At 40.3% G+C, this 14,889-nt stretch overlaps 1 protein-coding gene across 2 annotated transcripts; it reads right to left on the reverse strand.

The window, feature by feature from the left end:
* Positions 1-441: 441 nt before the first annotated feature.
* On the reverse strand, positions 442-12,912 carry LOC121964863 (nuclear receptor subfamily 2 group F member 6-like). 2 transcript variants are annotated; one of them, XM_042515055.1, is made up of 6 exons: positions 11,875-12,912; positions 11,085-11,706; positions 9,329-9,423; positions 5,608-5,942; positions 4,308-4,554; positions 442-2,920 (listed from the first exon to the last, which is right to left on the reverse strand). In XM_042515055.1, the coding sequence occupies exons 2-6, from the start codon at positions 11,351-11,353 to the stop codon at positions 2,646-2,648; spliced, it is 1,221 nt and encodes a 406-aa protein (XP_042370989.1). In that variant the 5' UTR covers positions 11,354-11,706; positions 11,875-12,912; the 3' UTR covers positions 442-2,645. The 2 variants fall into 2 exon arrangements, with proteins under 2 accessions (XP_042370989.1, XP_042370983.1); XM_042515049.1 differs by lacking the exon at positions 11,875-12,912 and having other exon boundaries at positions 11,085-11,864.
* Between the last annotated feature and the right edge of the window lie 1,977 nt (positions 12,913-14,889).

Raw genomic sequence — 14,889 nt, forward strand, 5'->3', positions numbered from 1 at the left:
TATAGATACTATATAAATAATTGACATTGCGGCAATGCAAATGTGTACACCCACTATCAGAAACATAGCTGCAACTAACTACTATTTTCATTATGAGTTAGTCATTCATTTATTTTTGCAATTCATTGATTCTTAATTTAGCCTATAAAATGTCAACAATAGTGAGAAAGGTCCATCAAAAGTTCTGAGAGGTCTTCAAATGTCTTGTTTCCCAAACAACAGTGCAAAACTCAGATATACTCTATACAAAACACAGAAAAGCAGAAGATTCTCACAAAAGGAGGCTGGAGCCCACAAATATTTGGCATGTTTCGCTTGATTAGACTGATTAGCCAAGGAATTATTTTATTATTTTACCTCCAATAAGGAATTTGTGTATTCCCATTCTAACAGATGTGTGCGCTGTTGTTATGTCTCAGATACTCAGGTCATCCAGAGAACAAATGTGCATACTTTTATTTCTAGTAATGCAAAAAGAAAAAAAAATCTGCCATATGAACATCTTTTGCACTTTTTAGGTTTGGCATGGTCATAGAAACATGCTTCTTTTCATAGTAAAGCTACACAGTCAAATCACTATAGTTTATATTCAAACAAATAACAAAAAGTGATTCAAGGACAGCATGAAAAGCTGCTGATGAAGTTATTTGACAGCATCAGGGATCATTGTTACCTTTTTAAATGAATAATACAAAAAGTTGTGCCAAAAACACATTTTTCCCCTACATTGTCTTTTCTTTCAGTCAGTTAATTTGGCAAGAAAAACATTTGTCACATTGAGCTGCGCTTCATGGTAATAAAACTCACTAATGTGACTACTTAGTACCCTTTATCTCAGTACCAGCAAACACCATAACCTTTACAACACTTACAACACTTTAAGTACCTTGCATAAGCATAATAATTATCTGAAAGTGACCTCTGCCCACTCTAGGCCGTGCTTTTTTTAAAAGGGGACGAATGTGAAGAAAAAAAAAAAACTATCTCTACCTTTATAACAGCAGAGGAAACAGTCTCCAGCTTGCAGAGAATAATCAGAGGGTCACTTGACTTAGTTTAGCTTTCTGTAAATTATATATCAAACTTTGGGTGTCCTCTGACAATAACATTTCAAAACATTTGCAAATATATTTTGGCCAAAGTCCGGTGGACAGACAAGTCTATAGGGGAACATTAGTGTTTATGGTTTCTGTTGATCCCTTTATATTTATCTTTAGCACATGAATATACAATCTTTTGTCTCTGATGTATAAAACACGAGGTAATAATGTTTGACAGGGATGTGACTGTCTGAGGAGCCAGGGTGTGTTTTAGTACATTCACCTCCAATTCCGGTCGATTACAACTGCAAAGACATCACTGTATGAAATGCTGTATTAAAGGAGTAGCTGACATTTTAGGGGGATACGATTATTCACTTCTTTGCAAAGAATACAATAAACATAGAGCTGGACACAGCAGCAGCTTCGCTTAGCTTAGCATAAAGACTAGAAACGACTAGCCTATCTCTGTCCACATATGGCCACATCCACTTAACCGGAACCTCTAAAACATACAAAGTAACACCTTTTATTTCATTCGTTGATTCCATACAAAAAACAATGTGTTAATAAAACTATTCCACGTATTATGTGAGCTATTTGTCCGGCTATTGCAACAAGTGTAGACTCCAGGAAGTTACTGGTCCCGGGCCCAGAAATTGTCCGACCCATACCGCTAAAAACATGTTAATTCTACAGTTGAGCAAAGTCGACAATGTGGTAATAAGTGACCTTTAGGGATGCTTTGCTCTTTTCAAACTGAGGATACCTGTTCCCCCGTTTCCAGTAATTTTACTAAGCTAAGCTAACTAACTGGCTGTTGCTTCATATTTCTTGTAATGATATCTTAAGTGCAATCAATCTTCTCATCTAACTCTGCAAGAAAGCAAATACGTGTAGTTCCCAAAATGTTGGACTATTCCTTTAAGTACATAACAGAGAAAATACAGCATGTCTTGTTTATACTGTACTTCAAATAGTACAATATAAAGCACAATGCCCATGCCTCTTTGTTTTCATGCTGAAGAAGGCGACGCTTTGCAGTCTTCACAAATACATTTGGTAACAAAGTCTGATATTTCATCCCACATATCAAACATGACAAGTGATCTGCACGACATGTCCCAGATACAAAGCTCTGCCTGCAGAAGTCGCACTGCTATGGCTTCATTTTCAAAAACAAAGCAGAGGGAAAACACACACTCACACAGAGCCTGGGTTCAAACTGAGTCACATTAGGGGTGATATGGGAGGAGGTAGTACAGGCACATGGCCTCATGTTAGAGTCTGTATTTTAATTAGAGCCCTGTGTTTTTGTCCAGAATGAGACAGAGAGATCAGATGGAGGTCAGAGCAAATCTGACAAGTGCTGCAAACACATATAAACACAATTTAAATATTTTTGTTTCCCTGAAAGCAGCTTTGGTGTGACTTCAACCAATCTTTACAGAGCTAATGTGGGAAAAGCTGACTCACAAACAAGAACCACAAACGTCTGACATCCCAGTTTGTATTCAAAACATTCAATTTGTACTTTGTAATCTTAGTGAGCTATGATTCCTCTCAATCTGATCTCAGTGTGTGTCACTCTGGAGTCAGCAGGGTTCACTGCCCCGGTACATAGGGCCAGCTGATGGAGCTCCCCGATAGCTGCATGTCTCGGATCAGCGTCTCGATGGGTGTCTTGCCCACCAGCCGCATGAAGAAGAGCTGGGAGATGAGGTTGGCTGGCACGGCGCGCAAAGCCGGGAGGCGCAACAGTAAACGGCCGAAGCGCTGAGGCTGGTTGGGGTACTGCAACCTTTCGTACTCTGTTAGGGCGACTTGGGCCTTCTCCTGTAGGGACTCCACATGGGCTGGGTCTGTCAGACCACATGCATCTGTGAGGTAAGAGATATTTAAGATTATCACCATTCCTCTGCTGCTTTTTTTGGGTGTATTTTCTCTTATGGCGCTTTACTTTTGTTTGAATTTAAATTCATGTTTTACATGTACTTTTAGCTCCTTTAAGAAATATTTTGCAATTTTGGTGAAAATATGCTTATTTGCTTTCTTGCTGAGAAGTTTGATACCACTGTGATATCTGTATTATAAATATGAAGCTACAGCCAGCAGCTAGTTAGCTTAGCACAAAGACTGGAAACTGAGGGGGAGAAGCTAGCATGGCTTCGTCTAAATCTTCCTGTAGTATCAGCGCCTATAAAAAAGTGATTTCACATGGCCAAGAAATAGTCACATAATCCACAGCTTGTGTCTCTTAGACTTTGATTAGGCGCGCTATTTACTGAGCTTTAGAGGTGCTGGTAGGTATAAGTTGTTGTCTCTGTACAAAGTCAGGTTCACTGTTTCACTAGGGACTGCCCATGATGCAGAAGGGTCAAAATTCTGAATTCCCATTAGTGGGAGAGAAATGTTCCATTGGAACAAAAGCCTACTTCACTGACAGCCCATTATCCCAAATACAAGTGCCCATTGCCCCAAATCCTGCTTCTCAAAAAACATACACTTCTGCAGTTAGACAACCCAAATGTCAGAAAAAAATTCATTGTAGGTTTCTGTAAACCCCAGAAGTTTTAATTGTCAGCAACGCTGTAGTTAAAGTGTGGTTAGGTTAAGGCACATAAACCACTTAATTATGGTTGATAAAAGGACATGTTTTACTTAAAACACCTGCGTTTGGCGGCAAAAAAGTTGCTGGAAAAGCAGGGCCACCCCTGCTTTTCCAGCAATAACAGTAATAACATGAGGGATCAGTGGCTCAAATGCTGCTGGGAAACTGAAACTAACTGCAGGGAGTGTGTATTTTAGGAGAAACATGACATTGGAGCAATGACGTTTTTTGAGGGGCGATATGGGCTGCTGGAAAAATGGGCTATTGTACCAATGGGACATTTCTTGGACAACTGGGGTTTCTATATTTGGGCCGTTAACACGATAGCATGGCACTGTTTCACCCTGTTTCCAGCCTTGATGCTAAGCTCAGCTAATGTCTCCTGGCTATAGCTTCATATTCAGTGGACATGGAAGAGATATCAACATATATCAAACTATTACTTTAAGGTAAATTCTCTTTTTGTTTGTCCCCCTTCAGTGAGGTCAGAGGTCACATTTGGTCAATTCAAAGGATCTCTGGAGCTGGTGAGTATTTAATGTCTTGCTGACTCAGAAACCTGAACCCTGCCCAACACCTCACACAGACAGTTTTGTTTTCTCTCTAAAGGCACCTGCGATCAGTTTACAGCAAATAACTCTGATGACTTATCTTACCAGGTGAAAAGAGTGCAATGGCTTTGAGGCAACTGTACTCGGCTGAGTCCACTTGCAACCTGTTCAGCTTGTCCACCTGGTCCTGGAAAACCCTGACCTGGTCCATGAAGGACACCACACGCTCAGCAGACATGGGAGATGAGTGGAACCCAGCAGCCGCCAGCAAAGGAGCCATGTGCAGAGGCAGAGCAGACTGAGCTGCGTTCAGGATGAAGAGCTCGCTCCAGCTCAGTCTCAGCAGCGCCACCTGTTGATTGGAAATAAGGTAAGAGTCTTATTAGAGAAATGAGGCAATAGAACTTTTTTAGAGCAGGAATGTTTAATTGTCAGAGTAGGAAAAGCAAAAAGGGCTCTGCAGCATGAACAAAACCAGGGCCCTGAAACTGAAGCAGCTAAATGGAATCATTTATTGTAATATTTGCACTTGTGCTTTCCATATTGCAACAAGAGAGGACTGCCAAAGGTAATTAAGATAAAAAAAATTATGAGAGACTTTGAGCTGTGTAAGGGGAAAAGAAAGTCACATTTATTTTTAAATGTCATTAACATTTTCCCAAGTTTTGCTTTTTTCTTGGAAACAATAAATACTTTGCAGGTCTCTAAAAAACTTTCAAATTAAACTGCCAGCAACTCAAGTCAGCACTAAGGCTGGAACATTTTTACAGGACACAAGTGAAAATGATAGGGAACCACTATCTGTTTAGTAAATGAGCTTGTTTTTAACTTTTTAAAAAAACTTTAAGATATGTTTTCAGTCGAGGCCTTTGTCAAAAGCCAACACTTAATTGACGTAAGTCTAATGTAATGTCTACAAATGCAAATAAGCCATGTGTACTTTAAATTTAACCTTGAGCGCCTTCGTAGCTGCATGTATAGCTACAGCTCATGCCAGATAACTGCGATATCCTGTTTGATTCCAGCCTTGGGATCTTTGTTTTTGATGATAACCGTGTCTGTTGTGTAAAATGGCAAAAAATAATCTTTGAAAAAAATCAAACCTACACCAAACGAAAAAGATCGAAAAAGGATGTAACGTTTTTGACTGCTCAAGAGATCCTTTTGTGTTTTTTTGGGAAATATATCTATGGAGTCTGAAGGGGTCATTGGAACTATTGGAACAATAGTTCATGGTTTAGGCTGAAACCATTAAAAAATGTCAACTTCTGTCAATCAAGCTGTAATATTTGCACCTGAATTTTAAAATGTAGTCTGCACTGAGATTGTCACCTTTAAACAAAACAAAACAAAACACATAAAACAAAAAAGAAAAGAAGTAGTCACCAGTTGTGACTTGACTCACCTGCTCTGAGACCGGCAGCTCTGGGAAGTATGGGATGTTTCTGGCCCACTCAATGGTGCTGAAGAGGAGTCGGGCAGCCAGCTCACAGATGCTGTCGATGCCCATGACAGGGGCTCCGCTCGCAGATGCCTGCATCTGTGCCTGACTGTACGGGGTCCCATAGCGGCTGCTGGGGTACGGCTCGGCCCGGAGGAGCTGGGAGATGAGCTCTGACACCGGCTGCCCGTTGAAGTAGTCCGCCCCAATGTGACCTGGCCCTGCACCTCCGACCCCACCTGCCAGGGAGTTGGGACTGATACCTGAGTGAGATGGAGGGATTCGACCCCTCTGGACTGCTGCAGAGAGAAAGCGAAGAGAGACAGCAGTGAGGATTAGATCCAGGGACTAAACAGCCTTTCTTTAAAAAAAAAAAGGTTACATCTGGTGAATTGTGGAGCCTTGATGGAGATTTATGTGCTGTCTGAGCAACAAGTCGTCTTCTCTGAAGTGCTTTGTGCTTCTATTGTGATTTAAGCACCCGGTACATTACAGCTTCTAGTTCTCATTGTTATTTGAAGGTTGTGGAAAATGGATTTACATTTTTAAAGGTTTTTTTTCCCTCATCATCCAAACACTTTAAGAACATATCAATGCAGTTCCATGAAAAATATCCCCCCAAAACCCTTGTTTACAGCGTTCTGACTATGTAGTTTTTAAATAACTCAGTGGATTTTAAATGATTTATTTATCTTAACAATTATAAACATTTTGTGGACTTGTAATGGAACTTTCAGTTTTTCTGAAAAAAGGAAAATTACATGGCTTTCTTTAGACAGCAATGATATGACCATATTCAAAACTGCTAAAAATGTTGAAAATATAAACGGTTAAAATGATCATTACTATATGTAACCATAATCATAAAAAAATTAACAAATTTACATTAGAACTATTATGACTGTTTTTTTATTATGCTGTACTGCAGCTCTGAGTGTGGTTTGTCCGAGTTGTGTTAATTTTTGGCTCATTTCTCTGTTTTTGCTCATTGCCTTCTTCTAAATTTTTTTTTTTTGTTCTGAGAAATGACTCCACTGTATTCAAGTATCAAAGAGTTAAATAGAGTGAACAGCATCAATCTTAGTAAGAGCTAAATAGTAGTATGAAATGGTGTTTTTTTTTTATGACCAACATTTTAAAAATATAATCATGAGACACTGATTGCAGTCTAAATCTGAGAATGCTTTACTTCATTGTTGTCTGTAGTGTCGATAATCTAATGCCGACACCTGATATGAGCTCTCTGTCTGAGGTTAATACACTGCTTCCCTCCCTATACCAAACTTGAATAAACATCACTGGCTGATTTAAATTGTTGTGAATACACTGTTACATTTAAAAATGCTAAATCTCACTCAAAGCAGTGAGCGTGTGCTTCCCTGACTGGGTTTAAGGTTATATGTTTCCAGGTAATGTGGAAACAGTGCAACCTGCGTCACGGCCTGCGGTCAGCATGGTTCATTAATAACCAGGCTCAATATAACCCCTGGCACACTGTCACCTCAGTGCACACTATGTATGAGACGGTGGCTCATGGTGTCCGTTGACACAGACTGAAATACTAGAGCGGTTATCGGCGACTAGAATACAATTAAAAAAGCTTTTAAAAATAGTTTGTGATGTGATAATGAGGGTAGAATTGCTGGAATGAAAATAATTACACCAGGGGAGATGTGAATCATCCCCTCTTACTACTAATCAAGCTTGCAGAAATTAAGCAAATTATAACTGTAATTAAATGGATATATATAGACACATACATACATAGAGACACAGACGTCTCAGTGGGGTTTGACAGAGTGAACTTGTCAACTTGTTGTTTTTTCTGTTATGCAAATCAAACACGGCTGTCTCCTCGTCCCTGAAGCTAAACAGCTGCAGGGAGTCGAGCCCCGAGGTGAAAACACGGTGTGGTTGACAGTATAAATATTGTACTTGGATCACTGGTAAATGTCAGTGGCTGTTTCTGTTGAAGTAAGAGTTTTCGCTGTGTACTTATTTTTTTTTATATCAATGTATTTGTATGTGTGTTTCTGGGTATCTGTGCTTCGCTGCAGGGTGTTGGTACATGAATCAGGATGTTTGTCGAGGGATTAGATTGGTTTAAACTTAAGTGCTGGAAAATGACTTGTACGGTTTACTATTGTACTGTATTTAAGTACAACTTTGAAGTATTTGCACTTTTCTTGACTTCCCCTTTATGCTACTTTATACCTACATTCTACCAAATTTCAGGAGATAATGAGATACTTTTTCTAAATTTTGACACTTCACTGCATTTATCTGACAGCTGTAGTTACTTAAAAGATTGAGATACAGTATTATATAAAAGACACTGTGTAAGACTTCATTATAATGATAAATTATAAAAGATTTAACTATCCAGTAGTATGAAATAGACAAGATTGGCTCCTACTTGACCAGCTACATCATTTGCTTACAAATTACATCAGTAAAAATTCTAATTATAAAATGGTTCATATTGCAAAGCTAGAGTTTTAAATACTTTATTGGATTTGCTGATCATGGGTCTTTCCTTAAGCAACATTTTGGATGCAGAACTTTTACTTTTAAAGGAGCATGATCACAGTCTCTACTTATTTAACTTTTACTTAAACCTTCATTAACCATATTTTCGGGCCACTAGGGAGCAGTGGAACAAGCAAACAAAACACAGACATACACACAATCACATTTTAAATTGATGTGGCAAATGTATTAGCCACATACTTATACTCATGCCTAAATTTATACGCATGCGCATGCCTAGATTTTCGACTTTTTTTTCTTGTCCTGCTTTCAGATGCCTTTCACAAATATATAAACATTTGGTGAAATTTCTATCGAAAACATTTTCCATAAATTGTAAGAAATTAGTAGATTAGGTAGATGATTTTTAAAAAGCTAGGGAAAATATAGCTCGGAAAAAATATCATGATTACATCTTTAAAATTATGTTACAGAATCATTAGCACTTTCTCCAGGTTCTCTTTTTAGGGTTTTTTTTGTTTTAATTTTCTGGTTATTTTCTTGTACATTTTAGTAATTTCTTTCTATTTTTTGGGTAATTTCCTCTTTTATTGCTCATTGCCTTCTTCCCATGCCTTTGAAAGAAATTAAGCCAGTTTGTTTAGGTTTCAAAGGATTAATGTCCGTTTGAGGTAAGTGCAATATTTATTCTCTTTTAGCTGCATTTTTGGTCCCCACCAACTCTTGAAGGAAATATCTGACTCTTCAGCTATTGATGCTTAACTATGGTTACCAGCTAGTCGCTGAATGTGTCTGCTGTTTGGTGGTGCCGGGCAGTGTGCAGTGGGTTTATCTGTGCTGCCTGTTAAGTGTGGCAAAGGAGAGCAAAACAAAATGGTAAAATTGTGGGATGTAAAACCAAAACAATGGGCTAAAAGTTGCTAAAATAGGCCAAAAAGCTGGGGAGTCAGGTGATGACTCTCTGTAGGTTTGTCATCACATTACACAAACATCTAATCCACTGTTAATATGAAAGAGTCATTAGTGCAGCTTTAAGTAGTAAAACGCCTACCAATGTGAAACCTTGAAAATAGCCTACAACAACAACCTCAAGGGTTCATAGTTCTGCCACAGATTTTTCCTTAACTCATATGTCTGCTAATCCCTAAAAAACACATTAAACCTGCTGTGCACTTCGATTACAAAGCTTTAATACCTTCTTTGCGCATTCCTACACGGAAACATTTCTTCAGACGACAGTACTGGCACTGGTTGCGGTGATGCTGGTCGATTTGGCATTCTCGATTTGATCTGCATAAAGGAAACAAGAGATGAAAAACTTGATACAAAGAGCAAAAAAACAAACCAGTTATCCATGGATCATTTCATAATAGTTACATGAAATATTCAAAAAATAACTTAGAGCTAAAAAGTAAGATACATTTTAACAAATTCGTCTCCCCCTTCACTTTCTCTCCCCCTCATACTGGGACTGCCCATCAGGAGTGTCGGCCGGAAGCTTTCCCGGTGGATTGCATTGGACCAGTTGCATTGCTAAATCGGGTGTCTTTTGTGGAAATGTATTCAACTTTTGATCAAGTTGACGTGTGTTTTCGATTTTTTTTGTCTTGGCCAACCCCTCAGCAACAAGCAGCATCAGAAAATGGTTTTACTGGTTTTTATCACCTCCTCATTGTTTATGGAGGGAGAGGGACATCTGTGTATAATGCAGCTCCCAGTAAAAATGTTCTAAACAATCAACACTGAAGAAAGTCTAACCGGGAGACCTTTTAGCTGGTTGCAATCTGCAGTCCTCACTCCTTGATACCCCACACTCCCTTAATATTGTAATATCATGTTCATATACTAATTACTCATCCAGTTTAAGGATAGTGCATTAGTAGTGGACAGACTTGAGTCAGTGCCATTGTTCCAATATGTGCGCCTTCATGCTAGCCTCCTCCATAACAGCAACAACTTCCCCTGGTTCTATTTTACTAAAGTTCTTGTTTTAAATATTGTTCAGCAATCTTGTTTACATAAAGAGTGGTTTGGCTTATGATATATAGCTGGTTGTGGGTGGGTTAAGTGGGCTGGTCTGAGTCAAAAACTCCAGGGCCGTTTTTCATTCCCAGTCACTGACCCCTATGAGTGAGCTGTGTGAGCTAGCATGGCTGAAAAGCTATCAAGGCTATGTGACCTTTGTAAATCATCGGCCTTACACGCCCTTGCCTTGCCTTTTACAGCAGGACGAGGTCTGCCAACATTTCACAGAGCGCCCTTTTTAGTCCCGGAGGTGACAAACTGACTGAAAAGACACCTTCCATTCAGCATCAGTGCAGTACTATGTGGAAGAAATAACTACATTCAAAGACTGAGAGTCTTCTTCGTGAGAGCAGAAAATTGAGTTGCAACATTTCATTCCTGTGGTGCAGAATAATGGGAATGTTGACCTTCTTAAGCAATCCATCCTCACATGACTGACCTTCAGGGCTTTCATTTCTTTTCTTTTTTTCTCCCTGAGGCTGTTTGTAAGAAATATCCAAGGTTGGAGCATATCACCATGGAGTGAGAAATGGACTAATCTGCTGTGTCTTTTCATGAATGTGAAAAGCTGTAAAAATGACTGAAAAGATAGACACATTTAGAATTTATTAGCACTATATAAACATTTACTAAATGCTTTATAACACACTATAATGCAGTTAAAAGGATATTTTAAGCCTTTCTTAATGTAAAATATTTGTCAAAAATTGTAACCCTAGAAAAACATATAAAACAATTAACACTTATAACTACCTCATAGTGTGTTACAAACCATTTATAAAGGGAATTTTTATAGTAAAGTGCTACAAAAAAAGACACTTTAGTCCAACAAGAAGAGTGAGCAAAGCGTGTTCTTTATCTCTGCATGTACTGTTCACACTATAAGCAAAATAACCCATTCCTCTGGATCTCCCAGCAGCCCTTACCTGCACGAGTAGTTGAGGTTTCGTCTGATGCTCCTCTTGAAGAAGCTCTTGCAGCCCTCGCAGGTGAACACCCCATAGTGCTTCCCGCTGGACTTGTCCCCACACACCACACAGTCCACCACGCACGCCTTGTCCTCATCCCCGACGTCCACATCACTGCTCCCAGCCCGGGGTGAACCGTCCTCTTCCTCCCTTCTCAGGTAAGCCTTCTCCCCAAGTCCATTAGTGTCCCCGTTGGGGTTGCCCCATCCCCCGCTCACCATGGCCATATTTTCTAAAAAACACAGCCCTGTGAGTGGATCATACACAGACCCGCCCTGTCCCTCAGCTTCCAACTACCCTCAAAGTCTAAAAACTGATTCCACACAAAAACAGTGGCTCCACGTTTGCTTGAAGAGCAGGTTTTGTCTAAGAAGATCTCGCAGTGGGTTAAAAGTCGTTCCGGACTTTCTTGTGTTGACCTTTCTCCCCTTTGCCGTCTGGTTGTAATGACCTGGAGGTCCTTCCCAGTGCTGTTTTTTCTATGGCTCTTCTTTAATCCCTCTGCTCTCTCTGTTCTTGTCTTTCACCCTTGTGTTCTCTGCCCTGACCTCCGATCGATGGCTCCCGAACTCTGAGAAAACTTCAGACACACATTGCGTGGTTCAGAGTTCAGGCAGGAGAAAAGGGTGCAGCCGTGCTCTTTTCACTGGAAACAATAAATTACACTTTGACTCCTTCTCTCTTTCTCCCTCCCTCCCACTTTCTCTCTCTGTCGCGCCCCCCTGAATGAAGTCAAAAAAACACTCACCTATCCTTAAGCATAGTGACAAAGGACGAAACACTCAAATGAAAAAGAAACTGTGCCCCTCTCTTAGCGCTCGACTTTCTCCCAGAAGGACAGGCAAGTGGGAGGAAAATAAAACACAGCTCTCCTTCAGGCAGGGTTAAACTGCCCTGCCCTCTCCTCCAACTTGTAAACTAGTCCAACCAGTTCCTGCCGTGCAGAGGTGTTATCTGCTGATCTGAGGCAGTTCCAGTCCAGACTCACTCCTGACTTGTTGAGGTTGTTGCAGCAGCAGAGCTGATTGAAGTGGAGAAATAAGATAATGTTTTTGCTCTGGAACGGCTCAAACATTCGTCCCAAAACGGAAAAAAGGACCTATGGGAAGTTTTGGAAATTTTATTTAGTTTATATCTTTGGCATTCATTGAAGAGATGACCACAGGGCCACATCAGCTTTTATAGATCAAAAAATCAGTATTCTGACTCAGGAACATCTCTGTGCCCAAAAGGATCCAGCAGGAACTGATCCCACCATTGATAATTAAATTAAGAAACAATGAGAAAGACTCCTTTCACTTCTGGAGTCATGTCTCTGTTGCAACAAAGTTTATCAAAAAGTCCTTCTTTCTTCTGTAATGTTTTCTTGTGGCTCCTTCAAATCTTTAGACTGTAGTGTCAGAGGCCCAAATGTCACAGATGAAAAAACGAGCCAAAACAAAAAAGTTGATAAATCTCCTCCTCTCTTAAAGCTCCACAAAGTGTTGTCTCTTGTTTTGTCAGTGCTTGTCCATCCAGCAGTAACAACCAGAGGCCAGAACCTCTCCGCATTCCCTGTCAGCGAGTCAGGGTGTACTGTTGCACTCTTTACTATTCTGCCCGTCCTTTTTTTCTTCTTCTTCTTTTCCGCCTTTCTTTCTGCTGGCCCCGGCAGGAATAAATTAGGCAAACAAGGAAAAACACGGTCATAGACCTTTTAGTGAAAGCCAGACGCTGTGGAGAGCAGCCCAGAGATAGCCTCCTCTCCTGCTCCTCTCAATCCCCTCTCTGTGTCTCTGCCTCGCTCCCTCCTTTAGGGAGAGTGAGCGTGTGTCTGTGTGCTGAGGGATTTGACACTGCTATTCAAGCCCTGCCGTTGCCATGGCACTGGATGCCTTATAAGGCCAGCGGAGTCAAAGAGCACAGAGTGGGCTGCAGACGCGCGCGCGCACACACACACACACACACACACACACACACACACAAACACACACATATAGAAAGAATGCCTGGCTGCCTGTTTCCCCCCTGACCCCGGGCCAGCCAGGGAGCAAAGGGGGAGTTAACCCCAGCACTGCCGTAAGACAAAGAGGGCGGCCTTGGGTTGAAACACAGCGAGCGCATGGCACTCACACTCATGTTCTCCACTTCACTTTAATCCCAAAGAATTCCTCTGACTTTGTTGACCCAATAATAATGACAGGGAAGGCCTGTTGTTGTGGAGCAGCTTGTCAAAAGGTTATATGATAAGCCACCGGCTCCTTTTCACACCTGCTGCACACACTCACAGGTCTGTGTGAAGGATGCCAGAGATCCTGGTCCACTGCTGCATTCTGTGCAGTCGTACAGAATGTGTGTCCACATTTTAAAAATAGTGTTGTATATCCATAAAGTTGTTGGTTAAAGAGATTATAACAAGAAATGTCAAAAAGGATGAAGAAAAGTTGAGATATTCTGACTTTTCTGTCAATGTTTTACAACTAGTGTCCCTATGGCAACCATGTCCGTACTGGATGATTCTGTATTTCATGATTTACATCCAGTGCCAATGTTCAGAGCCATCTCTCAGTAGTAGTGTGTACTCTGTAGTAGTATGCCCTGAAAAATAGGTGGTGGTGTAGCACACCCAACTTTTATTGAGGAGACTGGAGTTCACCTCCTACCACAGACTTGCAATTAACTAGAAACAGCCCCAAAATTGCCATCTAAAGCCACCAGGCTCCATTTAAATAAACAGTGATTTTAGCGTGCATAGAGCCAGCATATTTTCATGTCAAAGTGGGTGAATTAGGTGTTTATTTCAACCAAAACAAACTAGTGATTGTTGGAACTTAGATGGTTTCTTTCACTTTTATTTTGTTTCTGTCGACTTTGAATGAAGTGTGTTTTGCAGTGATAAAATTACCATTTATTACATGGCCATAGCAATTTTGGGGATGTTTCCTGTTAAACTAAAATGGATCTTACTCTTTAACAAAAAAGTTTATCTCTGTAGGTATCCTTTCAGTAATGTTGTCAGACACTTGTAACAATCTGAGCCTGTCAGTGGCAAAAACAAACACTTGCAGTTAACCAGAACCAGACTGAACCAGCCCTGAAACTGTTATTGCCAAACCCAACAGACTTCATTTTAATAAACAGTAATAGCCAGTAAGAGCCAGCATATTTTCACATCTAAGTGGGTGAATTAAGGATTGATTTCAACCAAGCCAGAGACGGTGAGAGTTTTTATTTAAATGGAGTGTGGTTGCTTTGGTAATAGAGATTTAAGGGCTTTATAAGGTCAAACTAAAAGGACCTTTCTCTTTTACAAAAAGGTCTATCTCTGGAGGGGACGCAGTGTTGTAAGATACTTAGAGAAACAATCTTAGCCTGTCAGTGGCAAAAATGGATGTAAACTGACAGCGTGAATATCCTCCCAGTGGTTACACTGCAGCCTGTTTCCTGGTTGTTAACTGCAGCCCTATCACACAATCCTGGACCAGTTTCAACTGTTGTTGATCCCCTTGGTCACTTAATACAAAACCTAGACAAAAAGTTACCTCTTACTGTTATCATATTTTATTTGCCATACACACTTTCCTCCAGTGTGGCCATTCGAAACAACTCTGCACAACTTTGATTTCCCAGGAGGTATGAAAACATCATAAAGTAGTTATTTTCTAGCATTATCCAGCCCTTACAATCATATACTACTAGTTTATTTTCCCCTTTACAATTTGATTGGTAATGTGACTGTTTTCTGGAAGCTTTTTTTTCTTTTTGAAGGGCACACAAGTCATGG

This window comes from Plectropomus leopardus, chromosome 3, assembly GCF_008729295.1.
Source record: "Plectropomus leopardus isolate mb chromosome 3, YSFRI_Pleo_2.0, whole genome shotgun sequence".
In the NCBI taxonomy this organism is placed as follows: domain Eukaryota; kingdom Metazoa; phylum Chordata; class Actinopteri; order Perciformes; family Serranidae; genus Plectropomus; species Plectropomus leopardus.